General features: G+C 35.9%; 1 protein-coding gene across 1 annotated transcript in view; it reads left to right on the top strand.

The window, feature by feature from the left end:
• The window catches only part of ANGPT1 (angiopoietin 1), a 149,302-nt gene that overhangs the window by 51,784 nt on the left and 75,464 nt on the right, over positions 1-22,054 (top strand). Inside the window, exons 2-3 of the mRNA XM_053981156.1 lie at positions 17,532-17,687; positions 18,574-18,695. Of these exons, the coding sequence (XP_053837131.1) occupies positions 17,532-17,687; positions 18,574-18,695 (278 nt within the window). The remainder of the gene's footprint in view (positions 1-17,531; positions 17,688-18,573; positions 18,696-22,054) is intronic.

Genomic DNA, 22,054 nt, shown 5'->3' with positions numbered 1-22,054 from the left:
CTGAATTATGCCAAATCACACAGAATGTCATTATTTTTAGCTCTGACTCAACAGAAGATTTACAGAGAGATTAGTGGTCACCAAAGAAGTATTTGCATCTGTTGTTTATGTTATGACATCTGAGATCAAAGTTAGGCTTTAAACTTTAACTTTCTGTTTTGCAAGTGGATAATGAAACTGGAAATAAAGCTGAAGATGTGAGGAGGGAAAAGTGATGGAGCATTAAAAATACTGCAAAGAGTTTTGAATTTGAAATCCAAATGAGAGGTCGGATCCACCAGCCTTCTGAGCACTCTGCTCCTCATTCCCTAGATTAAGTATACATCGTGTGTGTGCCTGTGAATCATCCCAGGGATTGTGGAAACACTCCATGTTTAAACTGAGGCTGGATTGGCCTCAGGCTTTGCTCAATGTCCAGCCTTTGCAGCACCGTGTCCAGTGTGCTTAATTCTGTGTAGCCATGGTGATAAAACATTTCTGTGGTTGAACCTAACAAAGTTAGTACTGAGATGCAGTGGCAGAAACAAATCCAGTGAAAACCCAGCAGTGGAAACTAAGCCGCAATAGGGATTCTTTCCAAGGAGATGCTAAGATTTTTTAAGTAAATATAAACCTTTGAGTAGCTGATTTTAAGTAAGTTGAGGGTCTCTGAAGAGATAATTGATGTGCATTCCTAAAGTCAAAGAAAGAACTACTTACTACATTGTAAAAGAGACAGGCAGAAAACCAGGACAAAACCCCAACTTGAGCCACTGTCATTAATGAGATCAAGATTAGGCCTTTTATGCAGAGAGCTAAGAATGAAAAAGAAGAAAGATTCCTATGGTTTAACTGCACAACTCAGAAAATTATTAATGGTCAGGACATCCCATCTTAATCAGCTCGCTTGTAAAATACCGCACAGGTCAGCGCAGTCAAAGGCATTTCCTTTTTTCAGATTTTGGAGAGTTTGATGAAACAATTTACTGGCTTCTCTTCAGTTCATGTGGCTTGATCCTGTACTGAGATCTCTGAGAGAGCAGACCGTGTAGTAACAAATGCTCACAATTACAACCATTATACACATGTACCAGTACAGTCATATATGCACTTGATAATATTGGTCTATACATGTTTGTAAAGGCTGGAACTGATAAGTCCTTCCTCTTCTTCAAAGAACAGAAGTCATAAATTATATCAATTTGTCTCTGTCTGAAGTTCCCTGGCTAAGTGTTGGGTCTATGTGTAGACTGACATTGTCATCTTGACATTATTTATGGCCCTTCTTGGGTACAGTTAAGTGAGTAGAAATTGAACAGAGACAAAATGTCATTAACTATGAAAACCAAACAAACTTACCAGAAATGTCTTCTTTCTCTCAGCACTCATTTACATATTACTGCTCGTATTACTTGGAAATAGTGTAAATAAGGTAAAAAAGGTCTAAAGAAAAGGTTGACTTTAAGTTGGCATTGTCTTATAAAAATATTTCTAGTCACTGTGTGGATTTAGATTATTACGGAATGTTCTGTTCTCTTAACTGAACATCACATTAGATTTGTCTGGATAAAAATATTTGGATTATTTATTTATGTTGGAAAAACTGTATGAATTTAAATTTAATTTAATGAGCTAACTAATTTGTCCTTTAATGGTATTAAAGTTTCATTAAATCTTAGAAGCAAATGCAATTTTAAACAAAATTAGGAGGGCAGTTGACATATTTAATTTAATCTGATTTTGGAAGTTAGCATTAAAAAAGTATAGCTGTTATGTTGTATCATCAGTTCTGAGGTTCTGTTACAGGTTTTTCCTTTTTATGTGAAATGGCCTATTTCTAGCAGAAAGGCTGGCCTGCATTTTGATGTTCAATGTATTTATCTCACACAATTTTCTGAATAGAAAACATACTGTTTTATTTTTAAATAAGCCATAACTTCAAAATAATTTAAAATAATTCAAGAAACAATAAAACAACTTTTTGTGTTTATATCTTATTTTGCATAAGACTATTCTGGAAGGATATTTATAACAATTAAAATTTACTCAATTTTCTATTAAATGATCATAATTAAATAATAAATCCTTCCAGTACCTGAAGGTGGTCTACAAGGGAGCTGGAGAGGGGCTTTTCATAAGGAACTGTAGTGATAGGACAAGGAATGGCTTTAAATTGGAAAAGGGAATAGATTAGATTGAATATTAGGAAGAAATTCTTTATTGTGAGGGTGGTGAAGCGCTGGGACAGGCTGCCCAGAGAGGCTGTGGATGCCCCATCTGTCTAAGTGTTCAAGGCCAAGGATGGATGGAGCTCTGAGCAAGCTGGCTTATTGGGAGGTGTCCCTGCCCATGGCAGTGGGGGTGGAACTAGATTGTCTTTAAGGTCCCTTCAAACACAAAACATTCAATGATTCTCTGATTTGTTCTTAAGCAATCCTTTTGCTGAGTTACCAAAGGGCAACTATTCATAGCACCCCAGGAATTATAAAGTTAATAAAACCCTTTGGTCATCTATTTCCTTCCTCGAAAGCTCAGGATTATTTACTAAAGTATATTCCTCCAACTACTAAGTCTACCATAGCTAATTATATACTGTATGTTCCATTTTTAGCATTCAGCTCACTCTTCTCAAGAAAAGCTTTACAGCTCATGCACAAGTAGAATAGGCTTTAAGCATAAAAGAAATAAAATTAAATACCAATCTGATTAACTTTTCAGGTCTCAGAAAGCCAGTTTATATTAAAAATCCTTACCATACTGGCTTTGTGAACCATGTGCTAAAAGATGGGGATTATGAAGATCCATTGTAGCAAAGGATTCAAACATTCCTCAGCAGGTTTGGCTGATGTGCAGTACAGTTTGTGCCAAGACTCTCCACCATTCTTAAACATGTCAATGAAACACATCCACCACTGAGCTGTTCTTCATGTTTGTGACTGGTCATTTCAGTCTTTTACATGTCACTAATAATTTGTCTGAAGCATCTTGACAATGGAAGGGCAAATGAGGCTGGCATCATGTTTTAATCAGGCATGGAAGAGTTCCATTCACATTTATGACAATATTTGTTTATTAACCAATACAAAACTGCACTGAAATAAAAAACAACTGGTAGAAAACCTTTTTTTCTCTCAGCAGTTATGTGACATAAAACTGCAGCTTTCTGATTTTGATAGTTCACACAGTGTTACCTCCAGAAATGTTTTATTTTCAAAAAGAAATTAAAGCTGCCTTATGAAGGAAAATTACTGGGACAGCCCATGTTTTAGTTTATTATTTCACAGGTAAATCAGAGACTTCTTGTCAGACAAGTTAGTAGCCTTGTAGAAAGCTCACAGAAGCCAGGAAGCTGTAAGTTCAAATGTCACTTGTTTTTTAGCCACTCCTTGTATTTCAATGTGCTTTATAGTGCTTTCAATATGCTTTATATAAACAGGGACTCAAACTCTTAATTTTAGCAGTGGATGAGTTATGAGTGTGAGCCTTCTTTTTACCTGATGAATTCATGGACCCATCAGTTGAACACAATCTTTTCTGGCAGGATGGAAACAGAAGCTACTTCTTAAATATTACAGAGTTAACTGTCACATACATGAGTACACTGTCACCACCAGGAAAGTGTGGAATGGATTAAACCCTTGTTTTGAGCTAACTCGGGAATAATCAGCTAACTCAGGAATAACCACATCCCTTCTACATAACATAAATAGAAGCAGGATTTTGAATGCATCATATTCACATATAACTAAGTCAGTCCCTGATCTGCACTGAGTGTCTGGGAGGTCAGATAAGATTAAAATGTTAGTCTACTTTTCTCTTACATTTTTTTTTAATATTGAAAAATATATCTTTTGGGAATTTTGGTAGTCCAATTAGAGATATTTCTTTATACTTTCTGCAAAAATCTGCTTTCACTCACAAAGGCAGGGGGTTCACCAGTGAAAAGTTGTGCAACCATCTTGGGTAAAGGGGGAACCTTGATGTAACAAAGACTAACACAGATACTAACAAGAGTCTGAAGGAAAGGAAATAGAATCACATTTTCTAAACACTCAGCTGCATGTTTAGATAAGGGATTTTCATCTAGAGCAGAGTTTTGTAGTACATTTGAGATTTTTAAATCTATTTTTTTTTTGGCAAGTAAAAGTCCTAACTGGAAAAATCATACAGATCAGTCAAGCTATTGTAGCTTGACTCACAATTGAGCTCTACTCACAATTGCCACAGATTTGGGGATCACAATGAGGAAGATGCTTTTATGCCATGACCTTCTCTCATGTGCAGCAATGGACTGCATGTCTGTTTGGAATATCACCTTTTTGGGATGCCATGAAAGCAGAGATCTTGCTTCTGCCCAGCTGTGAAAGACCTGCTCTTGAAAAAGAGCTTATCTTGAAAAAGATAAGCTTCAAACAAACCCTCAACACCTGACCTTTCAGGAAGTTCAGTTCTCAACTGGAACTCTGCAGCTCATTTTAAATAACCCTTTCTGTATTCTTCCTTTTAAGGAAAACATCTTTGTGGCGGCCTTGCAGTCCACTTGCAAAGAAAGAAATGAAGTCCTGTTTTCCTACTATTTGTCTTTACACTGACAAAAAGGACAGTGACACTATTTCCACTGTTGTCACACAGAAATACATTAACCATTCTACACATTGTGAAGAAATTTATATCTCACCTTCCCTTTTCCTGCTGGGAATTTCTGGTAGCATGGTAATTTATTTCAAGTGGAACAGAGGCATTTCTGTTTTAGTTTTCCTTTCATGTCTAGAAGTTAGAAGTTTAGTCCAAATGTAATAATGGTTAAATAGTCTCTATGTCCACACTTGCATTAATGTCAGCAGTATACTTTTCACAAGAAAATAATCTTGAATAGCATGTTAATAGGGTTACAGTAAGGAAAAGCCCCAGTTTGGTTTTAGAGCAGATTAGAATTGTAGCCAGAAAAATAATAAAATAAAAGCATTCCTATGGCTTTTAGAAGACATTTTTACCTGTTCTGGAACTGAAAGTCAGATTGTGGGTACCTCCCACAAAACCTCCTTGACTTTAATATGTCAGAATTCCAGACTTCTGGTGCCATCCCCTCCCCTTCAAAAAAGCTTACTTTGCCATCCCAAAAGTGTCCTAAGCCCATATTATTTGATCTAATGGAGATTGAAAGCACAACATGGCCTGAATGCAATTAATTGGATGCAGATGAGACAGGGATGCACTGGGGAATCAGGAGTTTCCTGACTTGTTGCCCCCAGGTCTCTTGTATGGCTCAGCTGGCTTTGGCACTCTTGGTCCCCCCTCATGGGATCAAACCTTCAGGCATGGCACAGAGTAAACCTGTTTCTATCAGCATCAGTGCCAGGCATGGAAAACCTTTGTCCTTAAAAGAGAATACCTGTTCGAGAACACTTATTTTTCAATGTTTTTATGGCTTATATTTAGATCTTCTATGCTCTGGGCACAGGAGTTTGCAGGTGACATTGGGGTTCAGTAACCAATACAGTTTCCATAGGTCCTCCAGGAGCAGCAGATATGACTTTGCCAGAGTCATAGTTACAGCATTTCTTTAGTACCTGACAGGACTTTTTCTCTCTTTCCAGTATTGAAGAATTCGAATGTGCTGTAAAGTTTTGACTACGGGGCACAATAGTATTGCCAGCTCTTGGGCAGAATGTATAACTGTTAACATGATTGCAATCTACAGCTCACTGAAACAGCTGCCAAGCTTTCCTTGGGATTCATGAACACTTTGTTCTCTACTATTATACTACAAAGTGTGATAGATATGAGCATTATTGATGTCAATTCTTCTTTAGATCAAATAGCTGTAGTCATGGGAAATGTTACCCTAATTCCTATATGTTCTGCACATGTGGTTAAACTAATGACTTGAAAGTCTGCATTTATATACAGCAACTGCAAAGTCAGTAGAAGAGATATTTTTCCTTACCCATGAGGGAGAAGAACAGTACCACATGGCTATCATTATGAAAATGAGATTGAAGTAAAATCCTGACTTGGAATACTTGAAAGTTTAAGAATATCTATATTTGATTTTGAGCCCTGGTCATCTCTGATTCTGAAGAGCTACAGCATGTTTGAAAGGCCTAGGATATTTTCCTTTTATTTAATAGTCCTGTTATTCTGATATGTTGGTTTATTCAATGTATTTTTTATTACATTGTAAATGCTTGAGTTATTACTAAACCACCCTTCTGACTGTGGTTTTACTTGGCAAGAAAGCATTAGTCTTATTGTTATGCATGACCTACTTGGGATTTATTGTAAAATTGAAAGTATTGTAGAAGGAAGAACAAGAGAACAAAACCAGTGATAAATGCTTAGAATTCATGTAAGATCTGAATGAAGTTCAGACTTGTAATAACTGGTGTGTCTCATCTTTGACTCATGGCTCTGTGTTTTCACTACATTAATCATGCCAGAAGTGTTGTCACTTCATATTTGTGAACTGTGAAGGTCCGTCAGGGCAAGGTCCTGTATGTGTTCCTGGATTACAAATCGGAAATGACTGTGATCGTTATCACTTTGGGCACAGGGACACTGTGTAGAAATTTGCAAACAAAAGTAGCAACTTAATCAGTGACAGAGTGAGCCTGACAGCTACCCTGCCACTTCACTGGGAATGTGGGAGCAGCACGGGTGCCAGGACTCCCAGATCACCAGAAATAGATTCATATTTAGATTATACGAAGGACACATCAAAGACATGTGAACAGTTTCTTGCTACCAAAAAATAATTAAAAACATTCCTCTTCACTATTAGTTATTTGAATTTGTATTGAACTAGCATGAGTCTTAAACAATTAATGTCTAATTGTGGCCATTAAGTACAATGTTTGCAAATATATGCTTGGTGGCTTCTGTTTTCCCTTGAAAATAAACCAGATTTATTTTCAAATTTCTGCATCCAAACTGCCCATCTCTTTGTCTGCCAATACATTTCTAATATATGTCACTATCATATATATCGTATATATCATATAGATCATATATATATATGTTCCTCTATCATTTATTACGTCTGTACTGTATAATTGCACATGGACAGACTTAGTAGTTCATCTATGAATTTATTTGTCCTATCTTTGTTAAGAACAACAATAGAAACTCTACATCAGCCATAAAAAGAGAATGACAATAAGTTAGCAGACATGTAATTGAAGGCTGAAAGCTTCCCCACTTCAGGTCATGATTTCATGCTTACAAAAGAATGCATCACAATAACATGGTCTTCCAGGAAGAGCTGTGATTATGATAAACTGAAGTAGGAGGAATATTCTTGCCAGGTCCTAGAAAAAAAATGGGGCAAAAATGCTTCACCTAAAGTAAGGCTTTAGGACAGAGACTCTTTCATCATTCCTTTTCATTTGTTTCCTCTTTACAGTGACTTAAGTGAAGGAATATCTCCAAAAGATTTTTATTTTCAGATTTTCCCTAAACTTAAACATTTGAAATTGCTTTTATTCTTCAGAGCTACATTAAAATAGAGATTTTCAATTCTTCTTATTACTGCTGAGTTTGTGCTCACTGCTAAGCACAGTACAGCTCAATTCTGCTCCCCACTATTGCAATTTCTGTATGGTTATTCCTTTAGCAGTTAATGGAAATAAAAATTCTTCTTTCCACTATATGAGCTCTCTAGAGAAACCTACAGTTCTACATTTTTCATTTAGAGATTGTGTCATTCAAGAGGTAAACTCAGGGCAAGGATTGGATCCCTGTAATCATACCCTGAATCTCACTTCAACAACTGGGGATGAAGGAGATAGTATTAGCACACATTTACCAAAAGGAAATGTGATTGCTCTCTTTCAAAATCTCAGGAGGAATGTAATGAAAAGAGGGACCAGAATTGTCTTTGTATGCTTTGGCTGCTCTCATATTTCCTATAAAAAAAAGGCCTTATCTTTCTATACAATTATTAAAGTCATAAATAGATATATATCTCAAACTATATAATTTCAGATAAACCAAGGCACTTTTATCTTACTCAGTTTTCTAGTCTTTTTTACAGGCTAATTTAAATACATGATATTTCATTATATTGCTTTGTGACTTTCTGTTATTTCCAATGCTTGTTATAAAACAGTTTTTATAATCTATTTGGTGGAATTAACTCATCCTTGTCTTATGTATAGATACCTGTATGTACATATGTAAATATATACAGATGTGTACTGAATATGTGACAGTTTCACTATGAGATTTTGATGCATTTTTCTGATTTTAATAGTTATTGGAAGGAAGTATTTGGCAAGACTTTCAGTTATGTATTTTAATACACTTTGACATGTATGAAGGCAATCAGATCCATTGGCATAGGAAGAAACCAAATTTTTGTGGGCTGCACATATTTTGGTGGAAACATCTCCCTGGTAGGCAGTTACACATTCATTATAATGCTGAGAATTACAGGTATGTCTGGAGGCACTTAGAGATTGATGGGTATATATACAGAATTTCAGGAATGCGAAGAAAAGGTGTTGGAGTTTGTACTAGCAGTTAACTTTTTTATAGTGCTGTGGGAAATTTAAGTTCTTAGTTCACTACTACAGATATTTCTCGAAATTTCATTTATTTATATTTCTTATATGTATTTCTTAAAATTATGAAGCGATTCCAGTGAATGTGTATCAATTTTTTAATGTCTGTATTAAAACTAAGGTAAACATCGCCACTTATCCAAAACAACTATCATTAAAGTGCTTGTGCCCAGATTATTGTAATAAAAGTTGAGAACCATAAATATAGCCAAAATGTATAGGACACAAATGAACATTGCTGCCTACATAGATTAAACCCCATAATTTAAGAGATATTGCATATACGCTCATGTAAATCTATGCACATAAATACTGTGTGTGAGAATATGTTAACTCTTGTCTAGATATTAATTCCTTATTGACTGAAGAAGTTCAGCAGCTTTCAGGTTTCAGCCTCCCTGGGCTCTGCAGGAGAATGGATTTTACAACACACAGAAGTTTTGCTCTTTGCTGTATTAGGTACCAATGGACAAGAACATCTTTCTTTAATATTAACTAGGATCATGTTGTTGGAGCCAAATGCTGAATGCAAGACATAAAGCATAACAAAATAATGTTTGCCATTACTAGGCAAGGGAAAGAAGAAAAGGACAGGGTTCTTGATTAAAATATTATTATTATTTCTGGTCTAGATAGGATTTTTATAAACATTTTTTGCTAAATAAGATATGTTGATCTGAGGAGCCTCATTTGCTTACAAATACCTTGTCCACTCAGCTGCTCTAACTTGTCAGAGGTTTCATCGAGTCAGAAGTTGGTAGCGGGATTCTCTGCTCTCAAGCAGACTATGAACCATTTTGCCCATACAGATTTGTTCTGTTTCTATTTCTCCATGTGTTTTGAAGTAAAGTTAGCTGTATAAACACTAATTGTGGACACACAGTGTTCCTGCACTTTATCAGTTTTTTTTTGAACAAAGAAAAATTCTACCATTATTCAGTCCTTACCAGGTGCCAATGAGACATCAGAGGACAGGGAGTGAATAGTAAGATTTACATTTCCTGTAACAATCAAACTTGAGGAAGCTTTCATTACTCCCTATCACCTAGGAAAAGATCTCAGGTAGGTTTCAGTTCTCCTAACCAGTGGGTGATTCATGATAGAAGCACACACAGAGGATGTGAACATGTAGTGTGCAGATCATGAGTACTCGTTAGTGTTCTAAGACTGATGGGATGCCTAGAGTGGATGTTTTGTCAATTTCTCTGGGATGAAGGTAAAAATAAGTATTTGCCTGGAAGAGTGAGGAAATAATTTTATGGACCAGAGGCTGCCCTTGAATACCTGTAGGCCCAAGTGTACTGAAATTGCAGTATTTTCAGTGGTTTCAGTGCATCTAAACTTATGATTTATGCCATCTAAACTTCCAATTTAAGCTTTCAAAAAGGATTAAAAATTGAGACTTTGTTGGCAGTTGATAAAATGTACTGTATCTTCAGTTGACTTTGAGACTTCATATCAGGTTAATGATAGGCAGAATGGTAACCTGCAACCTGCACAGGAAAGAGAGAAAAATGGTAATAAAAAAAGAATTTGTGATCTTTTCATCAGGAAGATCCTAAGACAGAACTGAAGAGCTGAAGGCAGAGCACATGGCAATGAATAAAGAGATTCAGCTTCTGTGAGATATATCTATATATCTATATATCTATATATATATAATAAAAAAAAAATTGTTGAAAGACTAGAGCATAAAACCATTAAGTCTTAATTTCACAACCTCTCTCAGAAAAGTATGCCCATATGTCATAGTGGGGAGTGTCAGAAACTAAGCAGAATTAAAAATAGATTAAGTAGTACAATGTTAAATCATATTATACTATCTCCTATAACACATATAGATTCCAAACTATATTCCAGCTTCCCAGGTTCATTGAAAGTTTAGATATAAGCTGGCAGAGAATATAGCAACCAGAACTATTTATGCAGTTTAAGATTACATTTTTCAAGAACCATATTCAATGCAGTAAGGAGATATTTCAGTGGAACTAGTTTTGATTATGTGATATGTGCATAAGCTAGGAACGAGCCAAAAGCTGTTTAAATATTCTTCTACACAGAAGTTGTTCCAAAATTAGTGTTTCTGAAAATTAGACCGCACCAAAAGTATATTTTCTAAAGAAATTAATTAGTTCCACATTCTAATAGAAAATTGTTTTTAAAAAAAAATCCCTTGCAGATATTAATGTGCTTAGGGTGATATGACAGATGTTGCATTTTTCACAACTATGTCTTTTCTTTTCAGTGTATATTGAGGATGGTTCATATTTTCAGTCAACTGTAAAACCAAATGAATTTAGTTTATAAAACTAAGTGGTTTAGAAAATGATCAAGAAAGAAAAATATCATCCACACAGTAACAAAATATATAAATGTTAACATTCAACAAGATAATTCTTTGAACCAGAAATATTACTAATCAGTAGAAAATGAGAACATATTGTTATGATTAAATGTTATCAGAAGCTTCCTTGTGGGACCCATTTAATCATGTTTGATGCAATTCTCAGTTATGCTGCTTATTGATTTTATTAAGCCTTAAGGTTAAAAAATGAGTTGTATTAACTAATATTCATACTAAAGTAATTGAAATTTATTCCTATATGTTTTGTATTCTTTTGTAGAAGAGGTAACAAGGCATTTCAAGTGACAAATTTTAATAATAATTATTTTGGGGGTTTAGGTCTAGAAATGGCTAAGCTTTTAGAATGACATAAAACTGAAAAGAAATTTGGAAATATTTCTTGCCACATAATGAGGAACTGAAATTCATATTTGCAAATTACGCTATTGGGTAAACCTAGCTTGGGATGTCCTTAAATATCTTGAAACAAAGAACTATGTGTTGCCCATATCTTGTATTTCTAGTCATAATAAAGTACAGTAATTCATAAAAAAATACTTCCCTTTCCAGTTTCCCAAGATTTTAGTGGGATGCCACACAGCATATTCTTCCACCATCATTATTAGTTACTCCCTGTTACATTTTATGTACTTTACTGAATAACATAAAATGGTACAAAGATGCCAAGATACCATTGACATAAGCTTGGATATCTGCAAATTGATCAATTTTTTAAAAAATCACAGTTTCAAAAGCACCCTAATAAAAGTAACTTGAGTTTAAGAAATTTCTGACAGTTTATAATTGCAGAGGTAGTTAATGAAATAATTTCTCAGATGGTTCTACAGAGTACCACCCTAAGGAGGAATATTCATACATTCAGAAACTTCCTCAATGAATGTCCTAATTTGATTGATTTGGTCTATCCAGAAGAGTTCCTTTTATTCATATCATTATGTGTGGCTTGCTTTTCTTGGTTTGATTTTTTGTTTGTTTGATTGTTATTTTTTAAATTTTTGTCATTTTAATTCATGGGACTCTTCTGTTTTCTTGACTTCCTTCAAAAAGTTTCATTAGGAGATGGGTCTTTTCCCTTTTCATTATTGTGTTTGTCCAGTAAGTTATTTTCTTGTTAGTCTTCCTATCATGCTAAGCATTTCTAAGTATTTCAATTTTTTAAATTTATGACAACTCTTGGTCTTCTGTATACTTTCCCAAATAATGTGCATCTTTCTTGAATTGCAACACACAGAACTGAAAACAAAACTGCTGCAGACACTATACTGATGCTAAATGCAACAGAAAGATTACTTCACCTGTTTTGGAACAATCTAATACATGTGTTATCCCTGATTTCTTCTGACAAAAAGATGTCCTGTCTTTATCTGAAGAGGAAGACCTGCTTGATTTGGGGTTTTGGTTTGTTTGTTTTTTAGGTAGCGGAAAGATTCTTCTACATTTCTAGCACACTTTTATTTTACTGAAGGTTGATAAAAACCCAAGCTCAACTTCCATGAGAGCAAGTGTCATTAGTATATTGGAAATCAACCAGACAAGAAATCTCAGTATCACTCCGTTGGGGCTGAATCAAACAATGTTTAGTCATTGTGTGACGAGAATGCAGCTGTGGTTTCACTAGTCACAGTGGAATTGCATCTATTGAATTATGCCTTATAGCCAGACAGTAAATATATGATATGCCAAAGAATCAGACATTCAAGGAATCAAGGATTTAAGGAAAAGTATCTTGCATTCCCTGCAAGTCATTGTTTGTTTCTCTGTCAGGAACAGAATTTGGGAAACCACACTACTGTGATTGAGGGTTGAGATACAAAAATATCTGAACAAGAAGTCAAAATGATGAGTTGCAATATTACAGGAACTTATGAAAATGCAAAAACAAGTACAGAATAATTGTGCAAGTATCATGCTAATATTTACTTTTATTAACATGCAACTGGAAAACTAACAGGCTTTTTTTCTTGTTGCTTTAAGGCTAGAAATCTGGGTACATTGAATTAAAAAAAAAAAAGGAAATATAGGTTTTACAGCCAGCTTTCCTCATAAGTGTTTGTTTGACTACGTATAGATTTGGTGCATTAGTTTTCTGGTTCCTCTTAGAATTGAAATATATTTCATAACCAATGTATTTCATAACCAGTATATTTCATAACCAATGATTTTGTGAAAGCCCCATATACCACATATCCCAACATGCCTTTCTGTCAGTCCAATTTTAGCAGCAGTCACTTAAAGCTTTCACTTCAGCTTTCAAGGTGGTTTTCATAAATTTACTGAAGTTATCCGTATGATCCTTTATGATCTTAATGTAGGTAATCAGGTAAGGTTGTTTCAAAAGTGGTACAGATTAGAGTTTTAGCATTTGTGCATTATTCATTGCCTTTATGTGCCATCCCTGTTCATTGTCCTTGAGTCCTGTAATCGTATACCAACAGAAATTGTGCAATGGTTGTTGTTCTCTACTCATTGGATTTGTAATACATGAAGGTTGAATCATTGTAAATTATTAATTTTATCATTTTTCCCTCATTGACAAATAGCTGATAGAATGTATTTTTAAATAAATGCAATATTGGCTTTTTCAATACATGAATAAAACAACTTTTCTCAGTGCCAAAGTCTTTCCTAACTCCTTTCTACTTCTTCAAATCTCAAATAAATTCTAAGGTATTCTATATATTTCTACTTCTTCCAGTTTATTCCCATTAAGGCTGTTTGTGTATTTATAAAACACAAGTCACATCAAATGTCATTTTTCTGTCTCATTCCCTGAGCAGTTTGTCACTGTGAGGAGGGATGACCTTCCCTCAAACAGAAAAATAAAGAAAGAAGAATTGAACTTTCATTGGTTGTGTTGTGGTGTAGCATTACTAGTACTTATTCATGTTTTCAAAGCAAGACAACACAAAACCACTCTTACAAAATAACACTGGTCATTGTCTTTCTGATGTGCAGTCCATGGTAGGAGGAGAACAGTCTATGGTTACTTTAACTTGTATTCTTGTTGTAAGACACTGCATGAAAACATCTTATGGGAATCATACTGATTCTTAACATATAGCTGTTACCTGGGACCAGCATTATTTGATCAAAGTAAAAGAAAAAGCTCTTATTTTATTTATAAGCCATCTGCCAAAAACCTTTATCATTACATAGACCCTAAGATACTGTTTCCATTTTAATAGTTCTATTAGTGCTTTGGTGGTTTCTATGAAGGTTATTCAATAGACATTGTCCAGAAAAGGCTAGATACTTTTAATATATAATCCTCTGGAATGTTTATTTACCAATAACACTGGATCTTCTGACAGTTTTATTTCTGAGAATGTTACAACATTCTTATGCATCCCACCAGTAATTCAGCATTACCCATAACTCCTCCGCAATGTAATGAGTCTTACTGAAAGCAGATGCAGCCAAATTAATAACAAGGACATCAATTTACTGTGGAAACCCATATAATTGGAGGGGTGGGATGAGGGGAAAAGAATGCAGAATATAATTCTGTTTCACTTTTGAAAAAAAAGGTAGCTGAAATAAGTAGATACAGTAATTTAAGGACTTGTTTAATTCAGAGTGTCTGGAGGAATTGAATTTAGCTTAATTATAGGATGAGAGGTTCTAGAAAATTACTTAAACCCCTAAATGTTCTTTAATTTGCTTCTGTGAATAGGTTTCCATGTGTCAAATCTTCGGTGAGGCCACCCTGCAAGGATCCTTTTATCACCCAGTAAATAGATGCTATTGCTCTTAACTAACCACAAAGAAAGCTCAGTTCATATGCTTAATACAAGGCCTCCAGAGAAGGCAAGGCTTCAGATGAAATTCCATGCTTGGTCATAATGAACCTGGTAAATTGTTGGCTTCCTGCAATAAAAATAATAGGTGAAATCTTGGCCTATTGAAGCCAATGGAAATTTTGGCATTGATTTTAGCAGGGCCAGTATTGCAACCAATAAATCTACAGAGCAAACTAAAAGAAGTAGGTAAAGGGAGGAAGGAAGGGGAATTAATGTAACAAAACCCCTATATTATTTCAGTTTTTGTTCAACCCCCCCTTTGCCTGAGTGAATAGCCCTTGATACTCCAGAGACGGGCTTACAGAAACTATTGTGGTGGTATTCTTAACAACAAATATTTACAAAAGCATTTAATGAGTAATTCTGAAACAGGAAAGTCAGCTTTGTTGTTATAAGGAGTCAGCCTCAGATTCAATTTGAGGCTGTTTTAGGGGTGAGTAACGGAGGGCAATTGCCAAAGACTGGATACCATAGGGACAGTGTTAGACTGGAATAATTAAAAGTATGAGTTATACATTTTGCCTCAATCTGTGATTGTGTTTTTGCTAGTCAAATCTGCTGTAGTTCCACACAGATGCAATCAAAATCACAATCCTCTGTGACTAAAGTAACAGGCAAAGAAAATTATTTTAAAATATACATTTATTTTTATATTTTTCCCCTATCTCTGGGCATTTTATGTGAAAACATCTAATTTCTGATGTGCAATAAATGCTGTTACCAATTTTGCAGTGGTTTTCAGAGGCATCCATTGCACATATGTACATCGTTCCTCACGCACAGCAAGGCAGTTTCGGAAAGCTCCAGACTAGCAAATCAAGCACTGTACAGCTATGGCACAGACATGCTATGTTCCTACCTGCAAACAAAAGACATTGGATGTGAGGAAATGTGTGTGTTGACAACCTGTCATGAGCAGTACCATGACTGGAGAACCCTGTATTTCATTAGGAAGCAAAATTCATCAGAGAAATTAAACTTCTTGTTCAAATGTCCCAGAATCAGTCTCCATATTCTAGACCTGAATGTGGAAAAGGACAATCACCCAGTTTAAGGGGCTCATTCACAAGGACTATTTGCAATCAACAGATAGTTTGGGGGAAAAAACCAAAACTGTTTAGAAAAAGGAGAAGAAAAGGGTGACTAAAAATAAATTATCTTATGAGAAAAAGTTATATGGGCAAAATACTTCTTTAAATAAAATAATGTTCTAGAAATGCAATGGATAAATAAACTCCCCTTTGAACCAGCTTAATATCTGCAAAATATCTCACAGTAATAAACCAAAGCATTAAACTTACACTGGGAGGGGAAAATGGTGACATCCATTGTAGACATTACTTTGCAATACAGTTTTCTTTGGCTGTTTAATCTCATTTAAATACCTATCAAACTATTCAAAAATAAATGTTACTAACCACTTAAAACACTCTCCAGGTTTTCAGTCCAGAGTGGTTACCTGGCAATTCAAGCAAAGTTTTTTGTTTTCTGAAACTGTAGGATCACTTTAGTTTTGACCATAATGGTTATTGTTTCTTCAGAATGGGATAAACAAACAAACAAATAAATCATCAACAACTGTCTTATCAGAAAATATTTTACATTGTGACAGTGTCCTGTTTCAGTAATCATGTTCATAAAACTAGCAGGTCCACATAAATGATCAAACTTGTAATAATTTTCAGTCAGCTGAAGTGACTCATTAGAATATCTAACAGTCGTGGCCCCTAGGCACAGGTATACCTATGGAAAAAATGGAAGCAGCCATTCTTATTAATCACACTCTGTATCTGACTACCATTCCTTTTTGCAGTATTTAAATCAACTCCATCTGGTTCTTACTATTTAGTTGTGCAACTTACCTGTCACAGTGACTAACTACTAAGGACTAAATCTTCACTGGGTTTCAACCAGCTGGACTCCAACTGGTTATTGGAGTGGAAGGTATTGAAAACTATGTTCTGGGCCACCTATCTTTATATTAAAGCTTTATGGAGGACATCAAGCCAGAACAATACTTATGTAAGTAAGAAACAATCTCATCATACTATAGACTAGCCCTGAGTTTATGGCCTGCTGTGGCAGGGCAAGGACACTGTCAGTGAGAAGGGAATGGATCTGCCTACACAGACTAAAACAAATTGCAACAAAAAGCACCCGTCTCTGGGGTACTCAATTTATTTAGAGCATTCTAGTCCAGATTCTGTTCAACAATTTGCTAAGTCAAACCAAATATCAAGACCAAAAAAGCAAAGGAGCAAGCCAACTTTTTCTGTTTTTTGGTCAACAACTTCTTTTTCTATTGGTATGACAATGTCATACCAAGTTTGACCAATTTTTGATCTCAATTAAACTAAGCTGCGTTTATTGCTGAGTTTGTGAAAAAATTTTCGGGGGATTCAACTGAATAAAAAGTCATATTCCTGAATGGCAGACATAAACCAAGGGATGTAGGATATGGTAGGATCTCTTCCATGGAACACTCACATTTAAGTTATGATGTACAAATAGGGTTTTATGTTTTCCTCTGATGTGCTTTGCTCTTTTAGGGTTTCATTTTGAAGCTGCTGTGATATCTCCATGACAAATGTTCACTGCAACCTTGACACAGACCAAGATATTTGAAAAAAATCTCGGGACTCTTAACTGAAAGGGGAAGATAGTCAAATCCCTACCCCAATAGTCACATGGTCAACTGAGACTTGAGATCCCCCTGAAAATATTGAAATTTCTGCTTTTGACAAGAATGCCAACTATGCACCCTTTATGACACCAGAGTGCCTAAACAGTAAAAATATTACAGCTACAACCTTTTCTCTTTTACAGCTTGAGAACTACATTGTGGAAAACATGAAATCAGAGATGGTGCAGCTGCAGCAGAATGCTGTGCAGAACCACACTGCTACCATGCTCGAGATAGGGACCAGCCTCCTCACCCAGACAGCAGAGCAGACAAGAAAACTCACGGATGTTGAAACCCAGGTATGTTCCCAGCGTGTTTTTCAAAAAGCTGTTAATTGCAGAGAACATTTCCCAAACTCTTTCCTTTCGAATGCATTACCACGCAAAACATTTCAACACAGGGGTCCAGGAAACACACTGTTTCTTGGTATTAACAGCATTGATGATTGACCCTTGTTATGTGTCTTTCTTTTGTTTTCATTTGGTTAGTACATTTAGCTCTGTGTGTGCAACAAAGGTAGGACTGCCCAGGAAACTAGATCAGCATTTGACTTTCAAAAAACAGCTACCTATTGTCAATGATACAAGTGTCAGGCTAAATAATGAGTAACAAGATAAATCACAGTTTTTGATCTTCATTGTTGTTGTGTATCAATCATTTCCCAATTTTTCAGGCTCTGTAGGACAACAAAAATGGACAATTCAGATTGCTCTGTGAATGTCAATGATTTCAAACAAAAATAAGGCACTGAACTGCCAACACCACAAAAGAGAGAATGCAGGGGAAAGCTAAAGTAGGCACTCTATTTACAAAATAGCAGATGCAACATTTTGACTTCATTCCAAGTACTCTTGCACTTTTCTGGTTTAAGCACGCTTTGTAGGAATGCATGACTGAGGCACAGCTCTTGTTTTTTCTATTGAAATGAAGCTTATTTGGCAGTCACCTTGCCTCTTTCTGCTGATCTACTACTATCCTACAGTTTTAGAGTGCCAGAATATCAGCTGGTACATATCAGTGTCATTTGATTGAGTTCATCTGCACCAGCTGAGCAGCCGAGGTTAAAAAGGGATTTAGAAACAATTTTTGACAAATCATCAATTCAGAATTAAATTATTATATTATGCTGCTAAAACAAAATATCCAGGACAATATAAACATTAATGTTTTTAATTTATCCTTAAGGTGCTAAATCAAACATCCAGACTTGAAATTCAGCTACTGGAAAATTCCCTGTCAACATACAAGCTAGAAAAACAGCTGCTACAACAGACACATGAAATCCTAAAAATTCATGAGAAAAACAGGTAAGAGTGAGTAATTGGTCTCTTTCCCTGTTCATTACAAAGTGGTCTGTGTATACTTTGTTTTAAGCAACTGATGAAAGGAGAAAATATGGTAAGTAGACAGCATAGGTAATAGTTATGAACTCACTAAAACACCTGGGGTGTGAACTTAGACTATATTATGTCCTGTATAATAAATGTAAACTGATTTATACCACCTTTCATGTTAACTGTAAATTTACATCTTACTGTTTCATGACAACTTAGTCATATGACCACGGTTCCTGTAACGTAAAAGCGTACAGATAACTTTTAAGAGCATTTCAAGTAGAAAAATATTAAATTATGAGATTTTCAACTACCTTAAAGTGCATTAGAAACATAAAATCTTCATTAGCTCATCTTTCTAATTTTAATGGATTCAAAGATAAGGCATGTAGAAGGATCTCTCTCTTTTTTGTACTCTATAGCATACTTATAGCCATGCTCCATTCGAAGAAGTCAATGGTAAACATTTGGGGTTTATGTTTAAGCTGATGAAAAAACTATTTACCAACACAACTTTTTAAGTAGTAAATTGAGAGTTGGGAAGTAGTTTCAGTAGTTCCCTTTCTGTGACACAGGGACTCAGCACCTGAAGTCACTGGGCTTAGCAGTTCAGTGTGTCAGAGAATATGTGTGGTGAGCTGACCTTGTCTGGGATGCCAGACACCCACCCAGACACTCTCACTCCCCCTCATCATCAGAACAGGGAGAAAATATGATGAAAAACTCGTTGTTGAGATAAAGACAGGGAGATCACTCATCAGTTACTGTCATGGGCAAAACGGCCTTATTTACTACCAATCAATAACAGTGTAGGATGGTGAGAAACAAACAAACCCAAAAAGACCTTTCACCTCTACCTCCCCTTCCTCCCAGGGTCAACTTCAGTCCTAATTCTTCTATATGCCCTCTGAGCAGTACAAAGGGTCGAAGAATTGGTGTTGTAAACAAACCACAACACTTTGCCTTGCCTTCTTCCTCAGTTTTTTTCCCTTCTCCAGCACGGCTCTTTCCCACAGGCTCACGTACTTCAGGGTAAAAATGCTCCACATGGGCTCTGCACAGGTGTCAGCTTCCTCTTGGACATATCTGCTGCACTACAGGGTCCTCCATGGGAAATATCTGCTCCACCATGGCCTCTCCTGCAGGCTGCAGGGCTGTGTCTGCTCTGGTGCCTCCTTCCTAACCCTTCACTGACCTTGGTGTCTGCAGAATTGTTTCTCTCCCTTTTTTCCTCACTCCTCACACTGTACAGCTGACTGGAACCAGCTGTGCCCAGCACAGGGCAGCTCTGGCCTTTCCTCACAGCAGCTGCCCCTGGGCACTGCACCCAGGACAGTGGGAAAAGCTGCTCCCCTTCCTGACTGCTCTTTGGAAGCAACACACTGCTGCCTCTGTGATGGGCAGGTGTGAGCAGGGAGGACAGGGAGTGCTCTGACTCCTCAGCCTCACTCAGCTCCCTTCTAGAAAGAACAACTGTGAGGTCAGTCTGACTAGGACTAAAGTTTCTACTTCCTCTGTCTACATTTGATATTGAAATGAGGCAAACAGCTTTTAAGATGAGGCAGACACTGAAGCATGTGATAGAAGCTGTAGAGGACTGTTTTAAGTGAGATCAGTCAGTGTTCCAAAGAGCAGTGTGGCCCCATGCTGCTGGACAGGAACTGGCAGCTGAGGCAGAAAAACCTTGCCCAGGGTTATGCATAAGGCAGACTAGCACCATAGTGGGAAAGAGGCTACAGGGTGAAGAAGGCAAAATACAGGTAATGATGAAAAATAAAAAATATTGATATGAAGAAATGTGCTTGTAAAATGTGTCTAGTTGCAAAGCTGGTTGAATAATATATCATTATTGCTACTGATTATGAATACCAATTTAATGTGCTTAATCTAAAAACTGTTTGCAACTAGTAATTCCAGCAAATGTTATTCTGAAGAAATTGAATTACACTGAAAACCCTTGAATTCCAGAGATGTCCCTTAACCAAATAGAAATGTGAATAAATTAATGTGGGATTAACTTTGTCTTCAGCAATCTCAAAAATAGGTAATTCACCTAAACTGCTTGTGTGGGCTCTCCCTGTAATCCAGACAGATTGGCAGGGGGCAGTTCATTCTACATATTTTACAAATTTATTTCAAAATAGACTTAATTCAATTGTTAGTTAAGTATATCAGTACTTGCTTGTACTTTTATCTGCTGAATATGGTTAGCAACAAAATTTTGTTGGCTGCTTAAGAGACTGTGTCTTGTATAATTTGGATTTATTTATTTACCTTAAGAATGAATCAGAGTAAAAAGCCTTCATGTCAGTAAACAAATAAGCCTTACTTAAACTGACCTTTGACTTGGCTGACATTATGATAAAATGGATTTTGAAAAGTCAGAAGAAAAGGAAGGCTATTTTTAAAAGCACATTTTTGTTGCTTCCCTCAGAGGTATAGGTATTTGTGGATAGATGGAAAAGCACAGAGAATTTCATCCTGTAGCAAAGCAAGGACCTGGCATGCATTGTGTGGGTTCTTTTAAAGTCTCCTTGGGACTGATAAAATTAGGGAGAGAGCAGTCTTAAAATTACACTAAAATATGGATCATCCACTCTTGTACCATCATCTCCTTACAGAGAGCTGTGGTCTTGGCCTTGCAGGTTCTAAATTTGAAATCAATTATGTATGTGTCAGGTTGACTGTGGGACAAATCTTGGTAACCTCAGCAGATATTAGGCTTCTGGACATGCCAATGATTTTAGCTTCCTTAAATTTAAACAATATTTACATATTACTAATCAGGCTTTGTTTAGTAGCTCTTTGCAGTTAGGTACTTATAATCCCTCTCCATATCACTTACACACCAATAAATAGAGAAAATTCCTTTTATCCACATTATGTAGGTGGACTGTAAGCTATTTTGGAAAGGATCTTTCTTTTGCAGTAGGTTTACAGCACAGTGAGAACTAGTGTAGGAGCTGTTGTCTTTGCAGAAATAATCAAGAGAGATATTGTACTGTGAGCTAATAAATTCTTTCTATATAAAATAAAAATTAAGATATTTATCACATTCAGAGAAGTGAATTTTGGATGAAAGTAATGCAAAATCTTATACTGACCATTGATGTACTACAGTAACTTGCATATTATCCTTAAATAAAATTAACACTGTGTATCAACAAAGGAGCAGTGCATGTTCTTTAGACTAGAAATATGTCTATTCTTGGCCTTTCTCCTTACTGCCTGTCTCTGCTCGGAAGAGGGGCCAATTTTATTTTTTTTTTAATTCCATGGAAATGGAAGATATTCTATGGCATGAGTAGAGTCACATTTGCCTTAGAATCATG

This window comes from Vidua macroura, chromosome 1 (assembly GCF_024509145.1).
Source record: "Vidua macroura isolate BioBank_ID:100142 chromosome 1, ASM2450914v1, whole genome shotgun sequence".
Lineage (NCBI taxonomy): Eukaryota > Metazoa > Chordata > Aves > Passeriformes > Viduidae > Vidua > Vidua macroura.
The sequence above is the reverse complement of the archived record's forward strand: the minus strand, read 5'-3'. Positions and strand labels throughout refer to the sequence as shown.